The sequence below is a fragment of the Centroberyx affinis genome, unplaced genomic scaffold, assembly GCF_046629955.1.
Source record: "Centroberyx affinis isolate AG114_WGS23_722 - 3 ecotype Tasmania unplaced genomic scaffold, CSIRO-AGI_Caff_v1 ptg002132l_1, whole genome shotgun sequence".
Taxonomy (NCBI): domain Eukaryota; kingdom Metazoa; phylum Chordata; class Actinopteri; order Beryciformes; family Berycidae; genus Centroberyx; species Centroberyx affinis.
Genome location: NW_027280453.1, coordinates 219946 through 242443, shown reverse-complemented (window position 1 = coordinate 242443; position 22498 = coordinate 219946). Strand labels below are relative to the sequence as shown.

At 41.2% G+C, this 22498-nt stretch overlaps 1 protein-coding gene across 4 annotated transcripts in view; it reads left to right on the top strand.

Moving 5' to 3' along the window:
• atp8a1 (ATPase phospholipid transporting 8A1) overlaps window positions 1-22498 on the top strand; it is a 110805-nt gene that overhangs the window by 2070 nt on the left and 86237 nt on the right. For all 4 annotated transcript variants that reach the window (XM_071531775.1, XM_071531773.1, XM_071531776.1 and 1 more), the window contains exon 2: window positions 15623-15737. In XM_071531775.1, coding sequence (XP_071387876.1) covers window positions 15623-15737 — 115 coding nt within the window. The remainder of the gene's footprint in view (window positions 1-15622; window positions 15738-22498) is intronic.

Here is a 22498-nt window from a genome sequence, read left to right as displayed (position 1 = left end):
AACATGGACAACTCTCTTTGAAAGCTACTACAGAGGTACACAGAATCAACACTGTGATACCATCAAGACATAGCCCAGAACTTGGATCTGCTCCCTTGACCATTAATGGGAAACTGATTTTATAGACTTGTAGAATGTTTGTTTGAGCTTTCAAACTGGAAAACGAAACTGAAACAAGCCTTCTTTTATAGCAGCTATAACCAATATGAACCAGACATTGTACCTATATTCCCAATCGATCATCTTGAAGTTAGCCTACTTTTTTAATATTTTCCAATGCATTCAAAATGGAGTCGTACATTTGTGTGACATCACAGATTAATGGGTGGGACAAACTCTTCTTTCTCAATTATCGATATAGGGGACAGCAATGAATCTTCAGTGATAAAAAAATTGTCATGAAAAACATATTTCAGCACTGAAATTTAGTGGTGCTGCCCAAATTTCTATGACCAAACTGGATGTGAGTATGCGATTGATACTAGTCTAATACCCTCACTATTTAGGTGTGTTCCTCCCAAACATCCAAACATTCTACGTGTTTTTTCAATAATACATGTTTACATGTTTTTTCAAGAATTAACACATGGTGCGAGCAAGGTGCATCTCTTAATAGGATTTCATCATGTTGTCTTCAATTGGTTGTGCGTGGTGAGAGTTTTGTGACTTATTTTTAAGATATCACCCAACAGTTGGTAATTGGTCACCCTAACGCGACAGGAGTGATAGCGTCATGACACTGAAGGCCGATGCATTGTATTAGTAGAATTCTAAATTATTCAACACAAGTGTAGATGCCATAGAGAACCGTCGACCGATGCGGCTGCTGCAGTCACAAGAGCGAACACATGAATTATGCAGCAGCTTGTGCTGTTACCCCAACCCCCAACTACCACAGACTACCTTTTTCAGTTACAAAGAGAAAACGATTTGCTTTTTAACTTTGCTTCATGCCACTAGCCGTACGCTGTCATCCCCCGCCCTCCACCTCCACTCCTGTGAAGAAAGTATCCTGTTTTCTCTGCAAGCATTTTTCTGAGCGTTGGAATCGATCAGTTCCTATATATGCTGTGCTGCCCCAGCATCAAGTGTTTGCCACCCTCATGGTTCCAGGTCTAGTAAACTGTTTTGCTCCATTCCTCCTGTTTATTTTGTTTTATTTTTTGTTATGAGAGCCTCAGCATGCTCCCCACCCTTTTAGTTTTGTTTTTAATCACCACAGTGCATCAGGCGGGCTTCCATCTAGAAAGGGCAGCCCTCTGCCAGGCTTACCACCTAATCCACCCGTGGGCTGTCCATCAGCTGTGCCTGCTGCACACTCCCCAGTCTTGCCCACCACGTGCCACACCACTCCTTTTCACTCTTCTCTACTGTGCTGTGGAAACATCCGACGTCTCTGCCAGCCCACGCCTGCCCGCATTGCCAAAATAGCCTTATCTGGGACACACGGGGTACAGGTGACGTCAGTAGCTATCAGCGTGTTTAGTTTGTGATCTTGTGTTGACAGAAAGACACACAGTAGTACCTTAACCTTTAGAGGCTGATCTAGTGTACTGGTAAGTTTCCTTGACAAATTTCCATGCCAGGAGGGACGATGCTGAATGACCGCTTCCACTCCCAGATGGAAAGGCTGATTGACAGAAGACACACAAGTTACAGCTAGACAGATGCCAACAAGCATCCTGTCTTAGCTTGGCTGCTTATCTGTAGACAGACCAAATCTGTTTGGCATGCCTACCTTTTTGTTGACACTAAAGGTAGAGGTTGTCCTGCGAGGATCAAAAGACCAAATGCTTGTCTTTTTGTGTCAGCTGATTCAGATGATATGAGGAGCTGCTATTCAGCCTCTGATTGCCTACCTAGTCTTTTCAAGACACAAAATGGTGCCATTCTTTACGGAGCATCATATCTCTCCCTTTCTCTCATGCCCAAGATTTTTTTTTATTCATGTGAAAGTGAGGAAGCACCCCCCCCTCGTCGCTTTTCAATAACACCAGCTAAGCCTCAGTCTGTCTGAATAGTGGCTACAGCGTAGGGAGGGAGACTGGAGGGGGACAGACCGCTCCCTTCTGAAGGGATCGAGAGCTGCCCATGTGCTTGGCGGATCACTGGCTGATAATAATGTGGCACAAAAGCCCAACACGCCACTAAATCCCCTGTCTGGGGCCGCTGGCGTGTCATATCAGGTCCCCTTGGGCCTCTCTATTCTGTTCCATGTGCCATGGCATGGGACATCTCCTCTCCTCTATTTTCCACTTCATGTCCTGCCTTCCATCACTAACCTGCAGCCAGCCTAATATCCATTTCTTCACATACTCTATTTTCCTCAGCTCACTGATTCTCTTCAGTCTGCAAGGCATGGTGGATAGTGGCAGGTTCCTGCGTGGTGAGGGGGTTGTGAAAACTCTCACATACATGCACACACACACACACACACACACACACACACACACACACACACACACACACACACACACACGAAGTCACGACGCTCATGCAGTTCCTCTTCTAATACCAAGACACAGAACTCATTCTAATGATTTCTCATGGACACTGTTATTGACCTGTCTTGTAGATGAAGAAGGCCCATGAGCTGATGAGTGGGAACTCAGCAGACAGACTCCTTCTCCCTCACTGTCAACACGTCTGCATGATATTGACAATATTTCAGAATTTCTGAATATTGCAATTATTAAATTAATTTTGATACATGTGGACACATTAAGCCATCTACATAATTTCTAGACAGAACTTAGGCTATATTAGCATGCCAGTAGTCATGATCTTTGTGAATATAATGAAAGTATTTTGTCTTACTGCAACATGATTTGTAGGCCATAGATTCTGCTCAACAGGCAGGCAAGCAGGCTGTGTGAAACACCTTTCCTTCCTTCTAAAAAAAAATGCAGCCTCATGCAATTTGGTTGATTACAGTTGGCAATATTGATTTTTTCCCCCCCTTGATTAATTGCACTGCTCAAACTTTCATCACAAACAACCCACAGCAGCTCAGGTAACAGCTGCATGATTTTAGCTAAAATGATAATCCTGATCATTTTTGCTGGACAATATGATGATGATTATTAACTACGATTATTAGTCTTGATGATTTGAGGAACAAAATGATTTTACAAGTTTGACATCTTATCTTATCTTGGATATTTTCAACTACAGTGAATATCCCAAGTGTTTCCAAGTGTTGTTTCATTGCTGAAAAGATGATATTCTAAGATTGTTAAACTGAAATTTTGATTTACAATTCATTGTGCAGCCCTAAGATCAGGTGATGTCTTAATCCCCTTCCTGGATAATGGACAAGGGTTTCAAACGTGACTCAAAAAATCAGAACAGAGTACGGGAACTATCCATTTTATCAAATCGATTTGATCCTCTGATCTGCAGGTCAGCTTTAGATCCTCAGTAATGTTCAGATGGAACCTTATTTACGAGCCGTTGGAGAACTGCGGTGCAAACATAAGCTCACAGTGAGATGAATCTGCCACATCGCCTCGACATAACAGCCTTCCCACCAGCTCAAAAGACATAACTCAGTTCTGAGCTCCTGTTCCCAAACATCAAATAATTCATGAAAGCAGCATTAGAGACTGGAGAAAGAGGCATAAAACGTAGCCTCACATTTTTCTGGTTGGTGCTGGGAAAGCTAGATCCTGGTTGCGTATGTCTGTGTGATGTGCACATGCGCGTGCCGAACAGCAGGAAAATGAACACAGCTTAATGCAGAGTCCGCTCACACGTGCCGGGAGACGGTCAATGTGATCGTGTCGCGGCAGGATTGCAAGGTCAGATGGAGAGGCGTCTGTAGGCACTCCGCGGGAAGGCAACACCATCAATGGTCAGGAAGATGAAACCATCGTTGCCCTTGGCCCCCGCAGTCTTGTGCATTTTATGACCCCGTTCCTGTCTCAACTTGACATACAACTGTGCCACAAGCGCTGCTCCCAACAGATGGATGGTTATTTCTAAGAACACACTTCTAGTAACTTGCATAGTAATGCACTGCCATGGGTGTCAGCAGTATGTACTGTGTTACAGTGCAAGTTGTTGATGTGGCTCTGCACCACTGGCACCAAGACAGTTCCTGTACAATTGTTGTACTTGAATGGTAATTCAAGTTGCAGTTTTGTGTACCTTTCTGTGCTGAACACCTATTCAGTAATCCTGCACCTTCTGAATTAGTGATGCACAGATATATCGGTTGAATATTGGAAATGGACGATTTTTGTATTGTTGACTACAATCAGCTCATCGGCCGATAAGATTAAATCCACCGATGGCAGTGGCCGATACTCATTAACATATATTGCGTCACTAATCTGTTCCAAAGATATTCAAATTTGAATGGAAGGACAGCCTATCAACGTGAGGTAACAATATGTTATTTGTTTATTTTAATTAAAAAAAGGCATTTTTGGTTATGTGAAAGAATGTTACAATAAAAGATGTTCCTTAAATCTATATGTTCATTTGCTTTCTATTTATTTAGTTCAATTTCAAAAAAGGCAATTTTGGTTATGTGAAAGTTGTTACAATAAAAGCTGATCCTTAAATCTATATTTATTGCAAAGTATAATGAAGGGCAGAATATAGATTATTTTGGCAGGGCACAAATGGGTCAATGAGTGGTGTTTGAAAAATTGGCTATCGGTATTGGCCCAAAATTTCCATATCGGTGCATCCCTAATCTGAATTATAATGGGGTTGATTGTTATTAGACTGACAAAATAATAACGCTTTCGTAATACAACTTGTGATTTGGTCTTTTTGTGCCCTGGAGGCTATTGCATATATGCTATACAATACTACAAATTAGGGCTACAACTAGGCTAATGATTATTTTCATTGTCGATTAATCTGTTGATTATTTTCTCGATTAATTGATTAGTTGTTTGGTCTGTAAAATGTCAGAAAATGGTGAAAAATGTGGATCAGTGTTTCCCAAAGCCCAAGATGAGGTCCTCAAATGTCTTGTTTTGTCCACAACCCAAAGATATTCAGTTTACTGTCATAGAGGAGTAAAGAAACCAGAAAATATTCACATTTAAGAAGCTGGAATCAGAGAATTTTGACTTATTTCTCTTAAAAAATTACTCAAACTGATTAATCGATTATCAAAATAGTTGCCGATTAATTTAATAGTTGACAACTAATCGATTAATCGATTAATCGTTGCAGCTCTACTACATATAGCTTAATTTCTCCTTGAGGATAAGTAGAGTCCATAATCAATAAAGCATCTATCAGCGCCTGTGCTCCTGCAGTCCTGTTGAAGATTCAATATCTGGGGTACACCTGAATTAATAAGGCAAGGAGGGCAGGCACACCCATGATCAACTCATCTGCAGAGCTTAAAGTGTTTGTTCTGTGGGTGTGGGTGTGTGTGTGTATGTTGTGTGCTTGTGCACATATGTGTTACTTACTCTAGAGTGTGAGTTGATGAGGTGCCAGTTTTGTCAGTTTAGCTAGCATGTTGCTACCGTGCTGTATCAGGTCAATGAGCATCACTTAACCACTGGGATGGATTCATTGTTATTGCTCAGCCATTCAGGTGTTAAAGCTATTTTTAAATCGGGGAACATTTGATGGAAATTGGGTTATTGTGTTTGTGCATGATTTCTGTTGAGTCTAAACCCAAGTTTCACATCAGATATCTTGCTTGGCCTAGTTTGCATTGGGCACATACTCAACAGTGTGATGTGTACAATAACCAATTAAACATGTAGGCCCAATTCATGAATGTGGCTTAAATATTTGATTAGACTTATATATAACCATCGAGAATGTAGTTTGAAGTGTGTTTTACATCCTCGAGTGCACTGGTAGTAGACTGCTATCTCTCATTTGAAGTGCTGAAACAAGTAGTGGTCACATAGATATCTGTATGGGAAACATATTTTATATTTATTAGTGTTACTCATGGAAAAAAAATAGTTAATCAGAGCTGTTTAGGGTCTCTTTCTATTTTTAGACTCACTGGTTAGTCGGTAGCATAAATTTGAATAATTATGACTCAAGTTAGTTTAAATTCCCATCCCTATCTCAAAGTCCCTCTCCAAAGAATGTGAAAATATTTGAATAAGCATTGGAAACACATCATTGTTGAATTATTTATACTTCGATAGCATGTCTCCATCTAATTGGAGGAAAATGGAAACACAGGGCAGTGCAATACCTTCAAGTCTTGCATACAGTGGTTATGCAATATCCTTTTTACATGTGTAGCCTTCATGCAGGTGGCGAAAACGCTTAGGTGGAGACGAGGTACAGCCATCCAAAGAGATTGTCGCTCTTAATTTGGCAGGATGCAAACATGGAACCTCAGGTTGTTACCACGACAACAGTGGGGGAACCTGAAACAATATAGTAGGTGATACTCTGTGTTCACAAGCTGATACCTTAGATTTGAGTTAGTATCGACAAAAATGGAACCAGTAGTGTGATTCACCAATCTGTGAATTCTTAATCTGATTATTTTGTAGCTTTGATGAAAACAAGGTGCAGTTTCGTCAAGTCAGGCACAATATTGACATAACATTGTGCCTGATGGCTTCCATTCACAGAGTCTATTTTCTGTCTTCACTCCTTTTATTGAAACGTGTTGTGCGCCACACGCCTCTCCCTTCTACCATTCATAAAGTCCCATGCAGTGGAAAGGTTTCCGGCCCTGCAGATCCCATGCTAAGCTAAGCCAAGCCGGCTCTCTGATGTCACCAGCAACCCCCAGCTGCCTGTGTTAGTCTTGTCCCGGGGAACATCCCACTGTAGTCCGCCTGAGCCTATGGGGAGACAGACGGAGTGGAACAGGGAGGGGGTTTAATTCCGCGGCTGCCCTGTTGTTGTCGCGGGTGCTGGTTACAGCATTGTGATCCGATAAGTGACTTATGGATGTTACTGTTGCTTAGATTGAGTCAGTATCTGTATCCCCCTCCGGCTCTTCCCTCATTCATAAATGGAAGGAGATAGGGGCAGCTTTCATCTCTGGTACTTTGATTCTCATGAATAGATTGTGGCTGCTCCGCCTACTGAAATATGTATCTGGCATAAATGAATCATGTACAGATCTGCCATTGGTTGTGAAGAGCTAATATAAATGCCACATTGGATGCAGTGGATTTTGGGATGGAGAGCCTCCAAAGCCCGGGGGTATGGAACTGATCTGACCATGATATTTAGTAGATGGCCTCAGGTTAAGGTGGACAATATGTAGGAGTCTCTCAAAAGCATTAGACATGACAGATAATGCTAGAGCCTAGACCGCAATTTCCTTAACCCTCCTTAGAGACTTCCTTAACCTTATTGTCGGGATATAATAAAATTATATATGTACATACAGTATGTGTGTATGTATGTGTAGCCTATCTGTACAGATGGAAGAATGCATGTTGTTTTACATGTGAAAGATCATAATGCTTTCACGTTCTCAAGTGGAGCCAAGCCACTAGTCATTTCTCTGTATTTTTGTGTTTCCAGTAAAGTATTTGATGCAATTTCTCTTCATAGAGACTCTGACTGTGGCGCGCCTGCCACTCATTTGTTCATGTTAGATCAATGGCAGTGGCCTCGAGCTGTTTCCCCCACCCTGGTATTATTGAATGAATGGCGTGGGAGCCTGGATCTAGCCAGACCACGTGCCTCCTTCTCTACAGTTTTATTGACCTGCCTATGAGTCTCTCAGCTTCATTAGAGCTTGTTCAATATCGCAACAGTTGGATTGGACTCTGCCCGGGCCTATTTCTGGAAGAACAGAAAGCCTTTCTATCATTTTGATTAGCCTCTAGCTGGCTGTTAAACCCCCGGGGATCGAGTGATAGGCTTTTCTGAAAAAGTCTTATATTCCTATGCCTTAGTCATGGAGCCACCTGGTCTGAATCAGTACAGTATAATCATAGCCATAGTGGCTATTTACTGAAAGCGTGCTGTAAAATGCAGCATGCCACATATCTTTTATGATGGCTTGGTTTGAACTCAAGCACAAATAGCCAGAATAGGCCGGTGTTACTAGAAATAGCACAGCTATAATAATGATTTCTGAGTTGATCCTCTGAGCTTTAAAAACAAGGATTAGTGCTGTTACGGTTACAATCGTGAGACATTATACTTCAGCCCCATTCTACTGTGACATTTTGGTATTGTGTAGATGTATTTTTAAAGGCTCAGTCAGCTCAGTATGGGCAGTTGTTTTCATGTACTCTTAGTGTTTAACCCTGAGTGTTAACCCGGTCACGACATGCTGTGTAAGGTAATATGTGCAAGGTATCAAGTCACTATTGTTCCTGTCATGCTGCCATTTGATGCATTTAATCTTGATTGAGTTGACAGTCATGCAGCAATCCACCAACTCTGCCTGACCTGAGCTAATATGTTACCACCCTGCATACCATAAACCTGCAGAGAATGATATTGATAATGTTATATCCCTCAAATGAAGTGTGAAAGCCAACAAACCTAGTTGGGGTTATAAGTTCAGTAGTTTGTTGTTGTTGTCACCATGATCTTCAGCTGTCATTGAGGGACAAAGCCAGCTCAAAAAACATAATATGTTTTCTTTTACTGTACAAGGTTACAGAAATGCTCCTTGGCATCGGTGAGCCAACCTAGTAATATAAAAAGTCTTCCAGTCTGATTTACATAGTTTTTTTCTCCACCTCAAACAGTTTTCCTACAGAGGCGTCACAGAAAGGATTTCCCATGCCTGTTGGTTTCAGAGTATTTGTGTAACCTAGAACACTCAGAGAGCGAGAAAAAGACAGACCGGGAACGACAGAGATGCCTTGGCCAATGCCAAGCCATACTGGGCCCAGTTTTTCCCCAGTGGGCTCCCCCTCCGAAATACGTGCCCCCTTGTGACCATTGTTCCGCCCGTCTGTCTGTTGGCTGACACAAGCAATAATCCTGACATCTGGCCTGGGTCCAAACTCATTACGACACTTGGTGGCATTGATCCCTCCTCCGGAGGCTTCCCCTCCAGAGCCGTGTGCTTCTGCTCTCTACGTCCACTGAGCTTTATTTGGCCCTCTGTCACCAACTCTTTTTTTTTTCTCTCCTCTTCTCATGCTTTGCCTCACATTTTCTTTATATTGCCAACTAGCATGACTAATATGGTTACTATAATATGGTTCAATAGATGAAGAGTGTTGTTATGAAACCTAGTAAAACAGAGAGAATGAGTAAGCTTCCCATTCTTGCTCTCTTTATTGATGTCTGGGTGGTTGAGCCGTGACTCGCTTGCGGTTAATGAAATTAGTGCGGAGACGATGCAATGTCCACCAGGGAATACTAAGAGCAGTTCCCACTGAGAAATCTGTGTCAGTGGCTGAGTACATTATCCACACAGTATGTCTGTGGCAGAAACTAAGGAAATTAACTGGATACGGGGGAGAGAGATCCCATAAATGCCTCTGCAGGGGAAGCTGGGGAAAGGCTATTTTGATGTTGGTCACCCCCACCCCACCTCCCTTCAGACTGACTGACTGTTAGTGTGTAAATGTGGTCCTTCTAATTTGGCAAAAGCCACAGCTAGGCTACACATGAACTTCAAAGTGGTTTCCATTTTTATTTTCTCTCTCATACTTTTCCTGAGAGATTTGGGGCGTAATTATATAACTGTTCAACATTATGCTTTATATTTCAAAGTCTGAAATATCAAGTTGAATGTGTTGAGTTAGAGAATTTTAGATAAAAGCTTAGCTGTAGGTGGATGGCTCATTCTCTCATTAGGTGGCCAGGCCTACAGGTCAGGCAGCCTATTGTTTTTTTGTATGTGTTCTTTATCACTTTCTTCCTTTCTTCTGACAAAACTGCATTCCAATGAACGAAAATGCACGCAACTGCACGCGAGTAGTCTAGTCTAATTTGGTGTCACTGATCAATAAATTGGTAATTTATCCCAAATGTACTGCATGTATTTATGCAGCATACACACAAATGAAATATTTCATCACACACTCAAGTTCATTTACTATCCCAAATTCTGTATCATACTGCTGCAGTTTGAAAGTCTACTGTGTAGCCTATTCATTTGAAAAAAATAAAGAACAAAATTATCATTGATAACGTTACAGTAATAAACACATACTTTTGTTTGGATCCATACCAGTAGGCTATACCTTAAAATAAAGTATATTTGCAATTGCAAGCCCTAAATAATCAATAATGTTTTTTGTGTTTAAGTTTACCAGAAACTTTGGACAAAACTTGATTTTCTTCACCATATGTCAAACCTGCTAAAAGGAGAGAGCAGAAGGACTAAGTTAAGCAGTAGCAGTACCAGCCGGTCCGTCACTGGTGCAATGCAGCACCTGGCCTACCCCGGTGCACAGGCTCCCGCTGTGTGGGCTCATTCAGAACATAGAGACACAACATCAATCACAGCCGCTCAGCCAGCTCCTCTGGCCTGCTATTTTACACAGGGCTTATGCTGCAGTCACTAGCTATGCCAACTCCTTGTTTTCTGTTGTCATTGTGGGTTCTAATTCCTTGATTACACTTAGTTTATTGAGATTTATCAAAGGGTGTCATGCGAATGTCAGGACACCTGTCTTTGACTACTGTCATGACTAGGTTGTTCCCTTGTTCCAAGCTGAGATCCATTTCTCACCTGGTGATGGAACTGCCGTTTGCAGACAAGCTCCATTAAATTCTCCAAAGGGAGATGTGATCTGATTTGTCTCCATCTCTGGCTCAGGTGACATTATTGTTGACATCTTAGAGATCATTCTGTAGGATTGAGCATCATGTGGGCCTAGCGCTATTACAGTTTTAGTTTCTCAAATTAATAATTGTATAATATTGGCATATCAGCAATTTTGAGACATTTCATTTCATTTAAAATGTATGTTGTACTTAAATGATAAAGTTGTTGGTACAAGATGCCAAAAGTGCAGTAAAATGATTTTGTTTCAAAATTTTGCTTCCCTCACCTTTAGGCAATGCTGTCAGTCTGTCCCAACCACTTGTCTCTCCACTAAGCTCTTGGCTCCCTGCATCACTTTGGCAAAATTACCTATTCTACAATTGATTTTTGAGATCTGATCTTAAAGCTTGGACTTTATGAGATTGCTGTCTGTCCACACTTGGCCTGAAAGTTATGCTTCTACCGGGATCACATTTATTTAAATATGTTTCTTCATTCCCGCTTGTCCTCTCTTTCTCTTTACATTGATTGCTCATACACACATTGAGGCTGGATTGTGTCCAGACTGAAATCCAATCACAAGGCTAATCTCACCACTTCTAAATCTGGTATTGAAGATCCCATACCAATGTGAGCAAAATTCTGTTTTGCTCTGTGTGTCCTGTTATGTTTGAATGATTAAAAACACATTGAAATTGTGAGTGTAACCACAGCTGTCTAGGCTTTATATATATATATATATATATATTTTTTAACAGATTGCCGCCAATTCTGGGCAAACGATCACATCTCTTACATCTGTCACTGGCTTCCAAGATGATCCTGTTTCACACTGTACACAAAACCCACAATTGTGTTACTTTAAAGGAATGTTATATTAGATTACCAGTTGACTGCATCATACTGTGGACACCGTGTGTCTATATCGGGCTACAAATCCCTTACCGCAAACACCACGTGGGATAATCACAGGCATCATGGTAGCAAGTTTCTCTACTTAAGCAGTAGGCACCACCCTAAGCTCCGGTTGCTGCCTGGATCCATGGACCCTCTTGCCTCTACGCTAATCCAATAAGCCACCTATGCTGCTCTGTCATCTGGGTGGGCTGTTGCATAACAGAGCTGGGATAGCCAACCCATGTTGCCCCCAGTGACCAAAGGACTACAGGGGGGCCGGTTATTTTTAGCCCCAGAGCACATGCTAAAGAGAGAGAGAATCAGAGGATGATGGTGTGAAAGAAGAATGTTAAGCAGTCACTCCCCACTAATCCTCCATACGAGCCCAAGTGGATCACTAAAACGACAAGATATGTAATTAAAGATATGGGGTTTACGTAACATGAGTCAGAGTGTGAAAGTACAGAGAGGAAGGTGAGAATAAGAGAGGCGGGGGGGGGGGCAGGAAGACTGACTTTGAAAACTGTGTCAGCCTTCCAGTCTATTTCCTCTGGAGTTGACACAGACAAGGAGGAAAGAGGCAGGGGGACGGGGGCGCAGATTGCAACTGGGGCATATCCGGTGAGGACTCCAGTTACGCCTCATGACACTGCGGTTTGTTGTTGTTGATGTTGAAAGCAGCTAACTTCCCTACCCATGTCCCCCTCCCTCCCTCCCTCCCTCAAAATCGTACTTCCTTCCAGTCCATTTTAAGCACCAGGGTTTCATCTGTAGCCGTGGATGCTTTGCCACCCCAAGTTACCCCTACCCCAAACCCCTGATACCCATGGGAAGACCATCCAGCACCTATTGGAACACATGCACGCAGCAACCTGAGAGGCTGGCAATACTGTTGACTTCACACAGTTTCACAGTAGTGCGCGCTTTGCTGTGCTGAGAGGGCTAAGCTAGACATATCAATTAAAACATCAGGATAGGGAAATGTGATCCGCAGGCCTTAAAGGTTACCGTTTCTCATCTTACATACAAGATGGTCGCTATCCAACCTGCATTTGTGGGTGTGTCCTTGTCAGCTTCAAACGGTGCTTCACTTGTTTTTCAGCCACTGGCATTTCAGAGTATTTTTTCAGCTCTCAATATCAATAATTACAAACTGGCAAACTTACTTCCTGAACATTTAGAGCCAAGATACATACTGAAATATTACAATGTGGGCCTTATTTTCCTTTTCTGTTTGTACATGTCTTAAGCACAATTTTTTGACTAGTTTTCAAAATGAAAACAAGAGAGTTGTGCTAACTACAACTCTCCAGAGAGAACCCAGTAGTTGTTGTTAGCCATCCATGAACTGTGTATGTGTATGTGAAATGTGTATGTTCTATGCAACATCACATCAAAATATTTCCAGTGCAGCTATAATGGAGTTCGATGGCAGAATTAGCCATCTGAAACATCAGCGGTAAATGTCAGGTTTTGATGTCTGTCCTTCAGAATTAATAGAGCAAGGGCTTCTTTCTAGACTCAACATTTTGCACCATTTTTCATTTTTATTGGATTGTTTCCAAAACCATGCTAGTCAGATGGATTGGAGACTCTAAGTTGATTTCAGTTAGCATAAGGATACAGCTCATGGACTTATGAATAACAGCCTAGAGGAGAATGAAAAATGAATGAATGACTTTTGATCCTCTGAATTGGATTTTATCATTGTTGGTAATCAAGCTTTGCTGGCTAGGCCCCATAGATTTGTGTTGGTGTTAACAAGCTAGGCTTGTTAGTCATCTTGGAGTAGTCCAAACTAATAGGAGCGCTCAACAAAAAAAACAGAAGCTGTCTCCCTGGTCACGAATCAATAACATTTGAGTGTGATGTTAGACCAAATAAAAAAAAACAGTGTCAGATACATAAGCATCTCTCCCACCCACATACAGCCTCATTTGATTCCTGTCGATTTGGTCAACAAAGCTCCATCCCACTTTGTTGAACTTGGTGGGAGCAGAGCAGTATCTCACTCTCACAGAGATAGAGAGAGGAAGAGTGTCATCAGGCCAAGTAGAACTGTCTCAGTACTGAATGCTGGCCAACACTTGCCAATTAAATATTTGTTTGATGTAGAGGCCAGAGCAAGGCGGAATGATTGAGACTTCCGTAAGCCATTCTCTTTATTAGGTTTGTATTCTACTTTTATCAACGAGGCTTAGTGGCTCTGACATTTTATGCTCATCGCATTAAGCGTCCTATCTATAGGTCTATTTCTCAGAGGTCCACCACTTCATTTTCTAATGTTAATGCCAGGATTCATCCCCAAGGAATTCAGTAGCTAGCTCTGGCCTTTTGATGGCCGAGATAAGCCGAGCCAAGAGCTGGGCACAATGCCCACATTAGGTGAGAGACTTGTTGATCATGTCAACACATGATGCTTATATAGGGGGTGGCACAGTTGTATTTAACCCTATATAATTACATTCCTTGTTTGGATCACTGGTAACATATTACAGTTTCATTACAGCTGAATATCAATTACCTTGAAAAATAAAAATAATAGTTGTCCCATACTGATGTTGGGGGTCTTATAATTCGGTAGGAGAGAAACCAACCGTTAAAAGTCCCAAGAACTGGGCAAATGGGGCACCAGAGGGGTGGGGTATAACACTTAAAGATAATTTAGATGGTGTCATATAAGTTGTCCATCACAGAAAAGTATACTAATTTAATGTTTTAATACTTTCCTAGAGTTCATTGCATTGGCTCCACACATCTGGTACTTCAACCTGATAAAAAAAAAAATACTAATAATTATTTGCAGTGTTTGATCCAGATCTGCGGTGCACTCACTGTGCTGTAGCCATCTGACACCATACTGTGGAGCTGATCCGCACAGATAAGCTTTATCCACTCTTGCCAGCAGGAAGTCAGAAAGTCTTCATAGGAAATCCCCAGCTCTAATCAAATGGCATTCCCAGCAAAGACAATAACCACAGAAAGCTCTTACAGGAAAATGTGTGTTATTCAATGTGTGCTTTGAATAAGCAGACTACATGCACATCTACTGACAGCTTTAGGATCTACTGACAGCTTTAGGAATAAGTGACACAACTGTTGACTTTCTACAGAGATGAATGTGATTTAGGCTAGGAATTATTTTGTAATAGTAATTTAACTGTAACACTGTAACATAGCTGTGCAACCTGTTGCCACTTTATTTACTGCCCCCATACGTTCATGCACAACTTTACTGTTGTACTTGTTGAGATGGCCTCCCAGGCCGATATCTCTGTGTAAGTGCACCTCTTATACACAATTCACTCTCTCTGTGATAGCTCTTAGGAATGCAAGCACACACACACACACACACACACACACACACACACACACACACACACACACACACACACACACACACACACAGACACGCCAGCATGCCACCTGAGCTGTAGGTGTGATGGATGACCCTGCAGAAGACAGTGAGAGATCTGCCCTTGATTTTGCCTTCCTCCTCACAAGAGCCTTCTTGGAAATCGAGTCCTGTCTAGACACCCTGTCATATTTTTTTTAGGTTTTCTTCTTTACCTCAGCAAAATATTCTCCTCCATGCATGTTTTTGACTTTGCGAGAGCTGCTTGCTTTCATCTTTATGGCCTTCACAGTGTTTTTTCACTTTCCTTGGCATTTCTGTCTTATTTGATGGTGCGTAGTGAAAGGCAACAGGAAACATGGGAGGAAAAAGAGGGGATGATTGACAGCAAATGTCATGAGCAGTGCTTGAACCCATGACATTGCGATTGCATAATACACACCTAAGCCTGCTGACCCTCCAGGGCACACCATGGTCTCTATAGTTTTGACTCAGAGTGTAGACAGTAGCTGTAAAACAACAATGTTCACTACTGTACTAACTTGTGTGCCTTTTTACAATGTTACAGACTCCAAAGACTCAATAAATACCTTTTGAGGACTAAGTCATCTATCAATAAGACAAACACTTATACATAAATCAATTTTGCTTTTGCTTTTGTTTGTGTCCAAGGAAGGCTTTATTCCTTAGAGTATCTGTTCTTTTCTCCCATTTTGCAGGGTATGAAAAGACAGAGGACACTTCAGAAAAGACGTCCTTAGCTGATCAAGAAGATGCCCGACTGATATTCCTCAATCAGCCGCAGTTCACCAAATTCTGCAGCAATCGAGTCAGGTAAGGAGGTGTTCCATTCATGGCTGGCTATTTGTTGGATGTGATAGGAAGTTTTAACTCTATGAACTGATGGTGAGTCAGTAAATTAAAATAGTTTAGATAAAGGGGAAGCAGTTTGCTGTTCCATTATCATATTTAACCTTTAACATTGATTTTAAAGTGGTGAGTGGCTGGGAGAATTTAGGAATCTACCACACACAGTGGCTAGTTGATCAAAAATATATATATATATATATATGTTTTATTTTATTAGATATTTTGTTTCGCGATTCTCACTGTGCTACCATAACACAGTGTTAACATCCGGAGTTTTTAAAGTTAATGGAGCTTCACTCACTTCAATCACACATACCCCCCACCCCATCCCTCCACCTGAGCACCTAAAAAGGGCTAGGGCACTTATTTTTGAATATTTTCTTATCATCTTGTGACACAGACTGAAACACAGGTCACAGGGGCGTTGCTGCGCATTACATATTTGCTTGATTCGGTGGATAATTTTGGTGCGTTTGAGTGATGCACCGCACGTTATATTCCATGCATCATTTAGAATGTATAGATTCCAAGGCACCTAGCCAATTCTTTAAACTCATTACAACAGGAGGCTGCTTTGAAAACAGTGGGGTCACAGCTCTGTCTTGTTCCATCATCAGGTCTCAATTCAATGCAAGTTGTCTCAGAGGGCCTAGAAGTGCTTGTGGGACTATGTGCATTTTGCACACTGTCACTCTGCACCTCTTCATGGCCCTGCCTCCCACCTGGGCTCGCTTTGCCCTGAATATAGGCTAGCACATGAAAGAACAAAAGGGAGGGCAACAGACACTACATCAGTGTTGTCACATGACAAGCAGGAGGTATGGCTGCTGTGGAGGCAACAATGTTGGAGACACAGTAGTAATTTATCACAATTTTAAATATGGCCTCTTTGTGATGTACAGCAGAAAATGAAGACGGGTCATGTGGCACTTGAGGAATCTTTGCACGCACGCCTTTATGACCTGATAGAGATTTAATGTGCAGCTGGTGAATAGAGGCTCCTGTCCTACAGGGCCACAAAAATAGGCTGCATACCAATCACACAAGGTTGACCTCAATCATTTATCACCCAGCATTTAATGTAATGTTGTGAGGTAGAGGTTCTTTTCCCATTTGATTTGACTCGAAAGTGGTTAGAAAGTTCATTTAAGTTCAGTTACTACAAAATTCACATTTGAAGTTTTTCTCTGAAGTATATTTGGATTTGTGAGAATTGCTACTATTTTTGAACCTGGTAATGGCAGCCCAGAGGCGAGCAGGGCTTTTCGTGATGACCTGCAGCATAACTGGCCACTTTGCCTTTAGCCCTACATAAACCCTCAGAGTCTCAAGCATACCAGCTGAATTGAGTCATACTTCGGTTGTGTAGCTGCCACACAAATGTCAATCTGTTCCGATGTTGGCCCATAGTCGAGACCATGATGGCACCCATGGCCATTTCAGTTTGATCAGTAGCTGCAAGGTTTGATCCACTTGTGGTGGATTAGTCCAGATATTCCAGACTAGGCCCTTTGCATCCTGTTGTTCTTCATGGAGGATTGTAGCGGATTTAGCATTAAAAGGTCAGGTCTGGGCGGGCCGTCCTCTGTCAAGGGATATTAGTGTTAGCATTCCTGCTGCATGAGTGGCCTGAGATATGTATGTGCTCACACAGACAGACGCACACAGCTACAAACAGCAGAGGAATGAGGAACAAATCAAAAAGCCAATGAACCTGGGCGTTGTATAGTTATAGCCCTTCTGAGATAAGATTTTTATGTCCATGTATGAAGTTCACGCGAGAGACACAGGCAACTAAGAGGACTGGAGGATGCCCTCCGTGCTCCTTTCCATTAGGTCCCTGAAATTACTCTTCTCTGACTCAGTTGTGAGAAAAGGGGTGGTGGTCCTCCGTGGATCTTGCCCTTGTTTCCTTAAGCTCCTCTTTTCAGTTAAGATATCAGATTTCTGCTTTCACTTTTACTTTAGTGTGGGTACTGATGACAGAACTGGGTCAAATAGCCTTTGCAATAGGGCTGGGCGATATGGTTAAAATCAATATCATGATAATCATAAGAATTTTTCTCTATCAATATATATCACGATATGGTTCATGTATGCAAAATCACGTTAAATAATCAAATTAATGTTCATCTCATTGAACCGAATGGTAATGTTAGGTGTGATGTCAAACAAAACAGAAATATTCAAATAATATTCCTACCATACCTCATTTTATGAGAGTTTTTAAGTAAAATTTGCTTTCAACATTCAACCAGACAGTTGTAGTATATTGCATCAGAACCTAGGCTATAGTTTGAACTTTCTGGCACTCATTGTATGGTCCTTTGTGGCAAACCCCAGCCATCCAACACCTGAGTAGGCTAAAACAAACTATAAATATATGCAAAAATGATTTGATCCAAGTCTGGTTACAAATACCCATTTGTACACACAGTGTTGCCTCAAGATATCACATTCACGCTTCCCCTTTCAAGCAAACTGATGTAGGAACCCAGAAGATTTCACACTGTGTGCTATCATACTCCATCTGCTGCACCACTACTGGCATAGTGTTTCAGATACTACACGCACACACACACACACACACCATCACTGTACTCAACTGTCATTAATAGTTTCATTTATAGTAATATGTCCATTAAATTCTGTACCACTCTGGTCTTAATGCTGTCGAGCATGTGAGGATTGCATTGTTGTTTATTCAGCTGCACTGGTTGTCAGAGCAGATCTGGCCATAATGTAAACATGCATGTGGTGAGATGTGCACAACTCCTATGGCAAACAGGAGTGGCAGGGCAAGACATTATTCCTTTGTGTGTCCTTGAAATGCTGATATTACATGTTTTATGTGGGAAGCAAGGGACAAATGAGACACACACACGCACAGACGTACATACAGACACATACTGTATACACACACACACACACACACACACACACGCGCACATACACACGCACACACACACACAGATATACACACACATTCACCATAAACACGGACACAGGCACATCTAGACACGGAAACAAAAAATGACAGGGGAATAGCTCATTATGCAAGTTGTTTCAGTGTCAGCTCATGTCAAAATGACCAGTCTAACCAGTCTTTCAGCCTTATGCAGGTTCTTGTGCAGTTGTGTATGTATACAACATAAGTTTGACAAGGGGAGAGCCATTTTGTCATGTCATCCTTCATGCCAAATCAGGCATTATCTGTCCACTTGTCTGAACACACAGTATCCACATCAACTTTCTGTGTGTGTCTTGAGACGGTTATTTCGCAGAGGAACATAAAAACATTATGACTCATATGAGCCTCACCACTGACCTCCTGCAAATGACTAGCAATGTTAACAGTCAAGGCTTTACTGAATGGTAAAGCACTGAAGCTGCTAAACTCTCCAAATCCCATTCAACATGTTCCCATATGAAGGTCTCTCACAGCATCACCATTTTTATGCTTGATAGTAGGGCTGGGCGATATGGTTGAAATCAATATCATGATAATCATAAGGATTTTTCTCGATATCAATATAGATATCACCATATGGTTCATGTATGCAAAATCATGTTAAATAATCAAATTAATGTTCATCTCATTAAACCAAATGGTAATGTTAGGTGTGATGTCAAACAAAACAGAAATATTCAAATAATATTCCTACCATACCTCATTTTATGAGAATTTTTAAGTAAAAATTCCCATAAATTTAGACAGCAGAAATGTGTGTCACGATATAAAAATATCTTCATATCGTCACGATATGATTCCACTAAAAGACGATAGACGATAATATTGAATTATCGCCCAGCCCTACTTGATAGCGGTATTAGCAAGCATTTAGAGCTTGGTTTTTCCATAAGTGACTGTAACATTTTGTTGAAGTCAGTGTTGAACTGTGCATGTCTGAGTTGACTGTGGTTGTAAGCTTCAGTGGCCAGCTGTTGGCCGTGTTTGATTCGCTTATCTCTCATGTGCTTGAACATGTGGTAGTAAATCCTACAGTCCCACAGATGGCTCTGATGGACTAATTGGGCAGTATATACTGGCCTATAGATCAGTGAGATCGCACTTCACAGTACTGCCATTTTTTGTAAGTGCAAGCTTTATATACATCATGTCTTTCTGCACTTTCTACTCTTTCTGAGTAATTTTCATGGTGTGTTTAGATGGTAATGTATAAATATAACAATGTAATTTGCAGTGTCTTTCAATAATACAAGTTTAAGCTACTATCTGGCTAGATTTGCAAGACTGTAAACTAATGACATGTGACATATTGTTACTCCAAACCCTTTCACTGTTTTGTACACATTGTAATTTAAAAATGACCAGATCAGATTTGTGCGTTTTGACAGTATAATCATTTGCTGTCATTAGGAAAGTGGTTGTCATAGTAACAAAGCAGGCATGCACGCGTTGACTACAGCTGTGTTTTCTCTCTAACAGCTCTGACTGCTAGCAACAAGCTAGTAACATGGAAGTTTTGCTTGTTTGTTGCTTATTATGATGGCATTTTCCAGTCGTGGTGCAGAACACATTTGTTGTACAAGACAGCGTCAACATCACAGGAGGGTGGTATATATCTCTTCATTTGTGCTCTTCATTTGTATTCACCTGCTGGGAGGGAGTGACGGAAAAAAACCCTCTTGAAATCTGATCTAAGTTGATGACTGAGTTGCGTTTTCAGAGATGTGATTTGAATCACATTTCAAACCACCTATATGTGGTTTAAAGGTCCCATATTGTGGAAAAAGGGATTTCCATTGCCTCTTTGATTATAAAGGAGTTGGATGTGCTATCTAAACATTGTGAAAGTATCAAAATGCACGGTTGGCAACTAAATCCACACAATCCATATTAGAAAACTGAGCCTCTAAACGAGCTATTTGGACTTCCGTAATTTTGTGGCATCATAAAGATATGCTCATTATCATTTTTGTAAGAAATAATAGGCTAACAAAGTGTTTTTTTCAAAGCAGTTGAGCTGTTGCCATTGTCTTATTTACTGGAGAGTTTTCCCTACCTGTAGCTGCCGGGCTGTGGTGTCTCACGTTTCACTCTTGTAACGGTTAGCCAATCAGAACAGAGGGTCATTAATATTAATTAGCCTTAAAGGCACAGCAACAGAAACAGCTTGTTCTTGGTAAGGCTCAGAGAAATGCTGGAAAATAAACGTGTAAAAATGGATTGAGAGTGTTTTTGGTACATGACACCACAAAAAAACAGCTTTTAATGGACCTCAAGACATAAAATACAACACTGGAAAGTGTAGAATATGGGACCTTTAAATATGATCTGAAAAGATCATATTCGACTCGTATCAGATATGCAAATAAATCGGATTTGAGCTGTCTGTATGAACATTTGTTGGCTCAATAAAAGGTGTTGCCAAAAGATTAAAAGACTGTCTGCATCCATGACAGCAATCATATAAAACACTTGTAATTATTACATTGCTTGCCAAGACGCTTACAGCTGACAAGTGTGTAACTAGCTCTAAGCTAGTTTTCACTTGTTACTGCCTGAAGTTTTTACCACACATACTGTACTGGTAATTGTGTCTGTCAGGGATTTTTCAGGACTTCAGTTTTTGTGGAAATATAACTTTCATTAATTTCTAATGAGATGCTGCTGTTTTTTTCATCCTGCTTTTCTACCCATGCCCAATCTGTGTCTGGCCAGATCAGTTTGGATATGGCAAACTAAAACAGACATTCATGATGACATAATTTGCACTTTAGTAGCAGTGTTGATAGTTTGAATTAAAAGCTTTCCTTCTGACTGGTGCTGCATGGCTATTATCTGGATAGCTGTAAGCTGAACAAGCAGAGGAAGTGCTCCTGTATTGTCGTCTTGATCCTTAGGGCACAGGCAGGAAATGAGAGGCGAGGAAGATCCATAATCAACCATTAACAGGAGCGTGAAAGCAGCTCTTTATCTGGCCCTGCGTAGGTGGAGGAAGTTTTACAGTAGAGGGATAACTAGAGATTAGGACATGGCATGTTTTACAGTGCTGCCCCATGAGATCAGAAAGAAGGATGGAGTGAAGAAGATAAATTGATAAGAGAGAGAGAGGAGGGTGATCTAGAAGACAAGTTGACAAATAGATTTGGATTGGATCTGCTGTCAGAGTGGCATCCTGAGCAGCCATTTCTTTGTATCTCAAGGGAGTATGGCACTAATGCATTAACACTAGCAGGCTTGGGAGTTCTGTTCCCACTGGGGCCACCTGTACGTAAGTATGAATGCACTCACAGTACTGTAAGGTGTCTTGGATGAAAGTGTCTTCATATAGTATCAGACATATCGCCGTTGACTGTGTGACCCAGCAAAAGCCCAGTATGTAAGGTATGATGATATATCAGCAATATGCAGTTCTGTGCCTATACCAAGCACAAAACTATGTACTTTCATCTGAATGAGTAAATAAAAACTACACTAGATTTCCCCCCGGTTTTTAACGTTTTTGTGATCTGAAAACGGGCTGAATCACCAAAAATGGACTGAGGCTAAGAAAAAAAGAGAAAAAAGTTATACAATCATGTAGAAAATCATCTTAAATACCTACCTCTCAATGTCACTGATGGATTGTCAAGCTTTTATTTTTTTTTTTGTTTCCACGGTCTTGCTTTTCACCACCCATAGAGCGACCAAATCAAAATTAGGGAAATTTTACAGCATGCTTTTACCTATAGCTATATGTACATAAGTGTTATTGCAC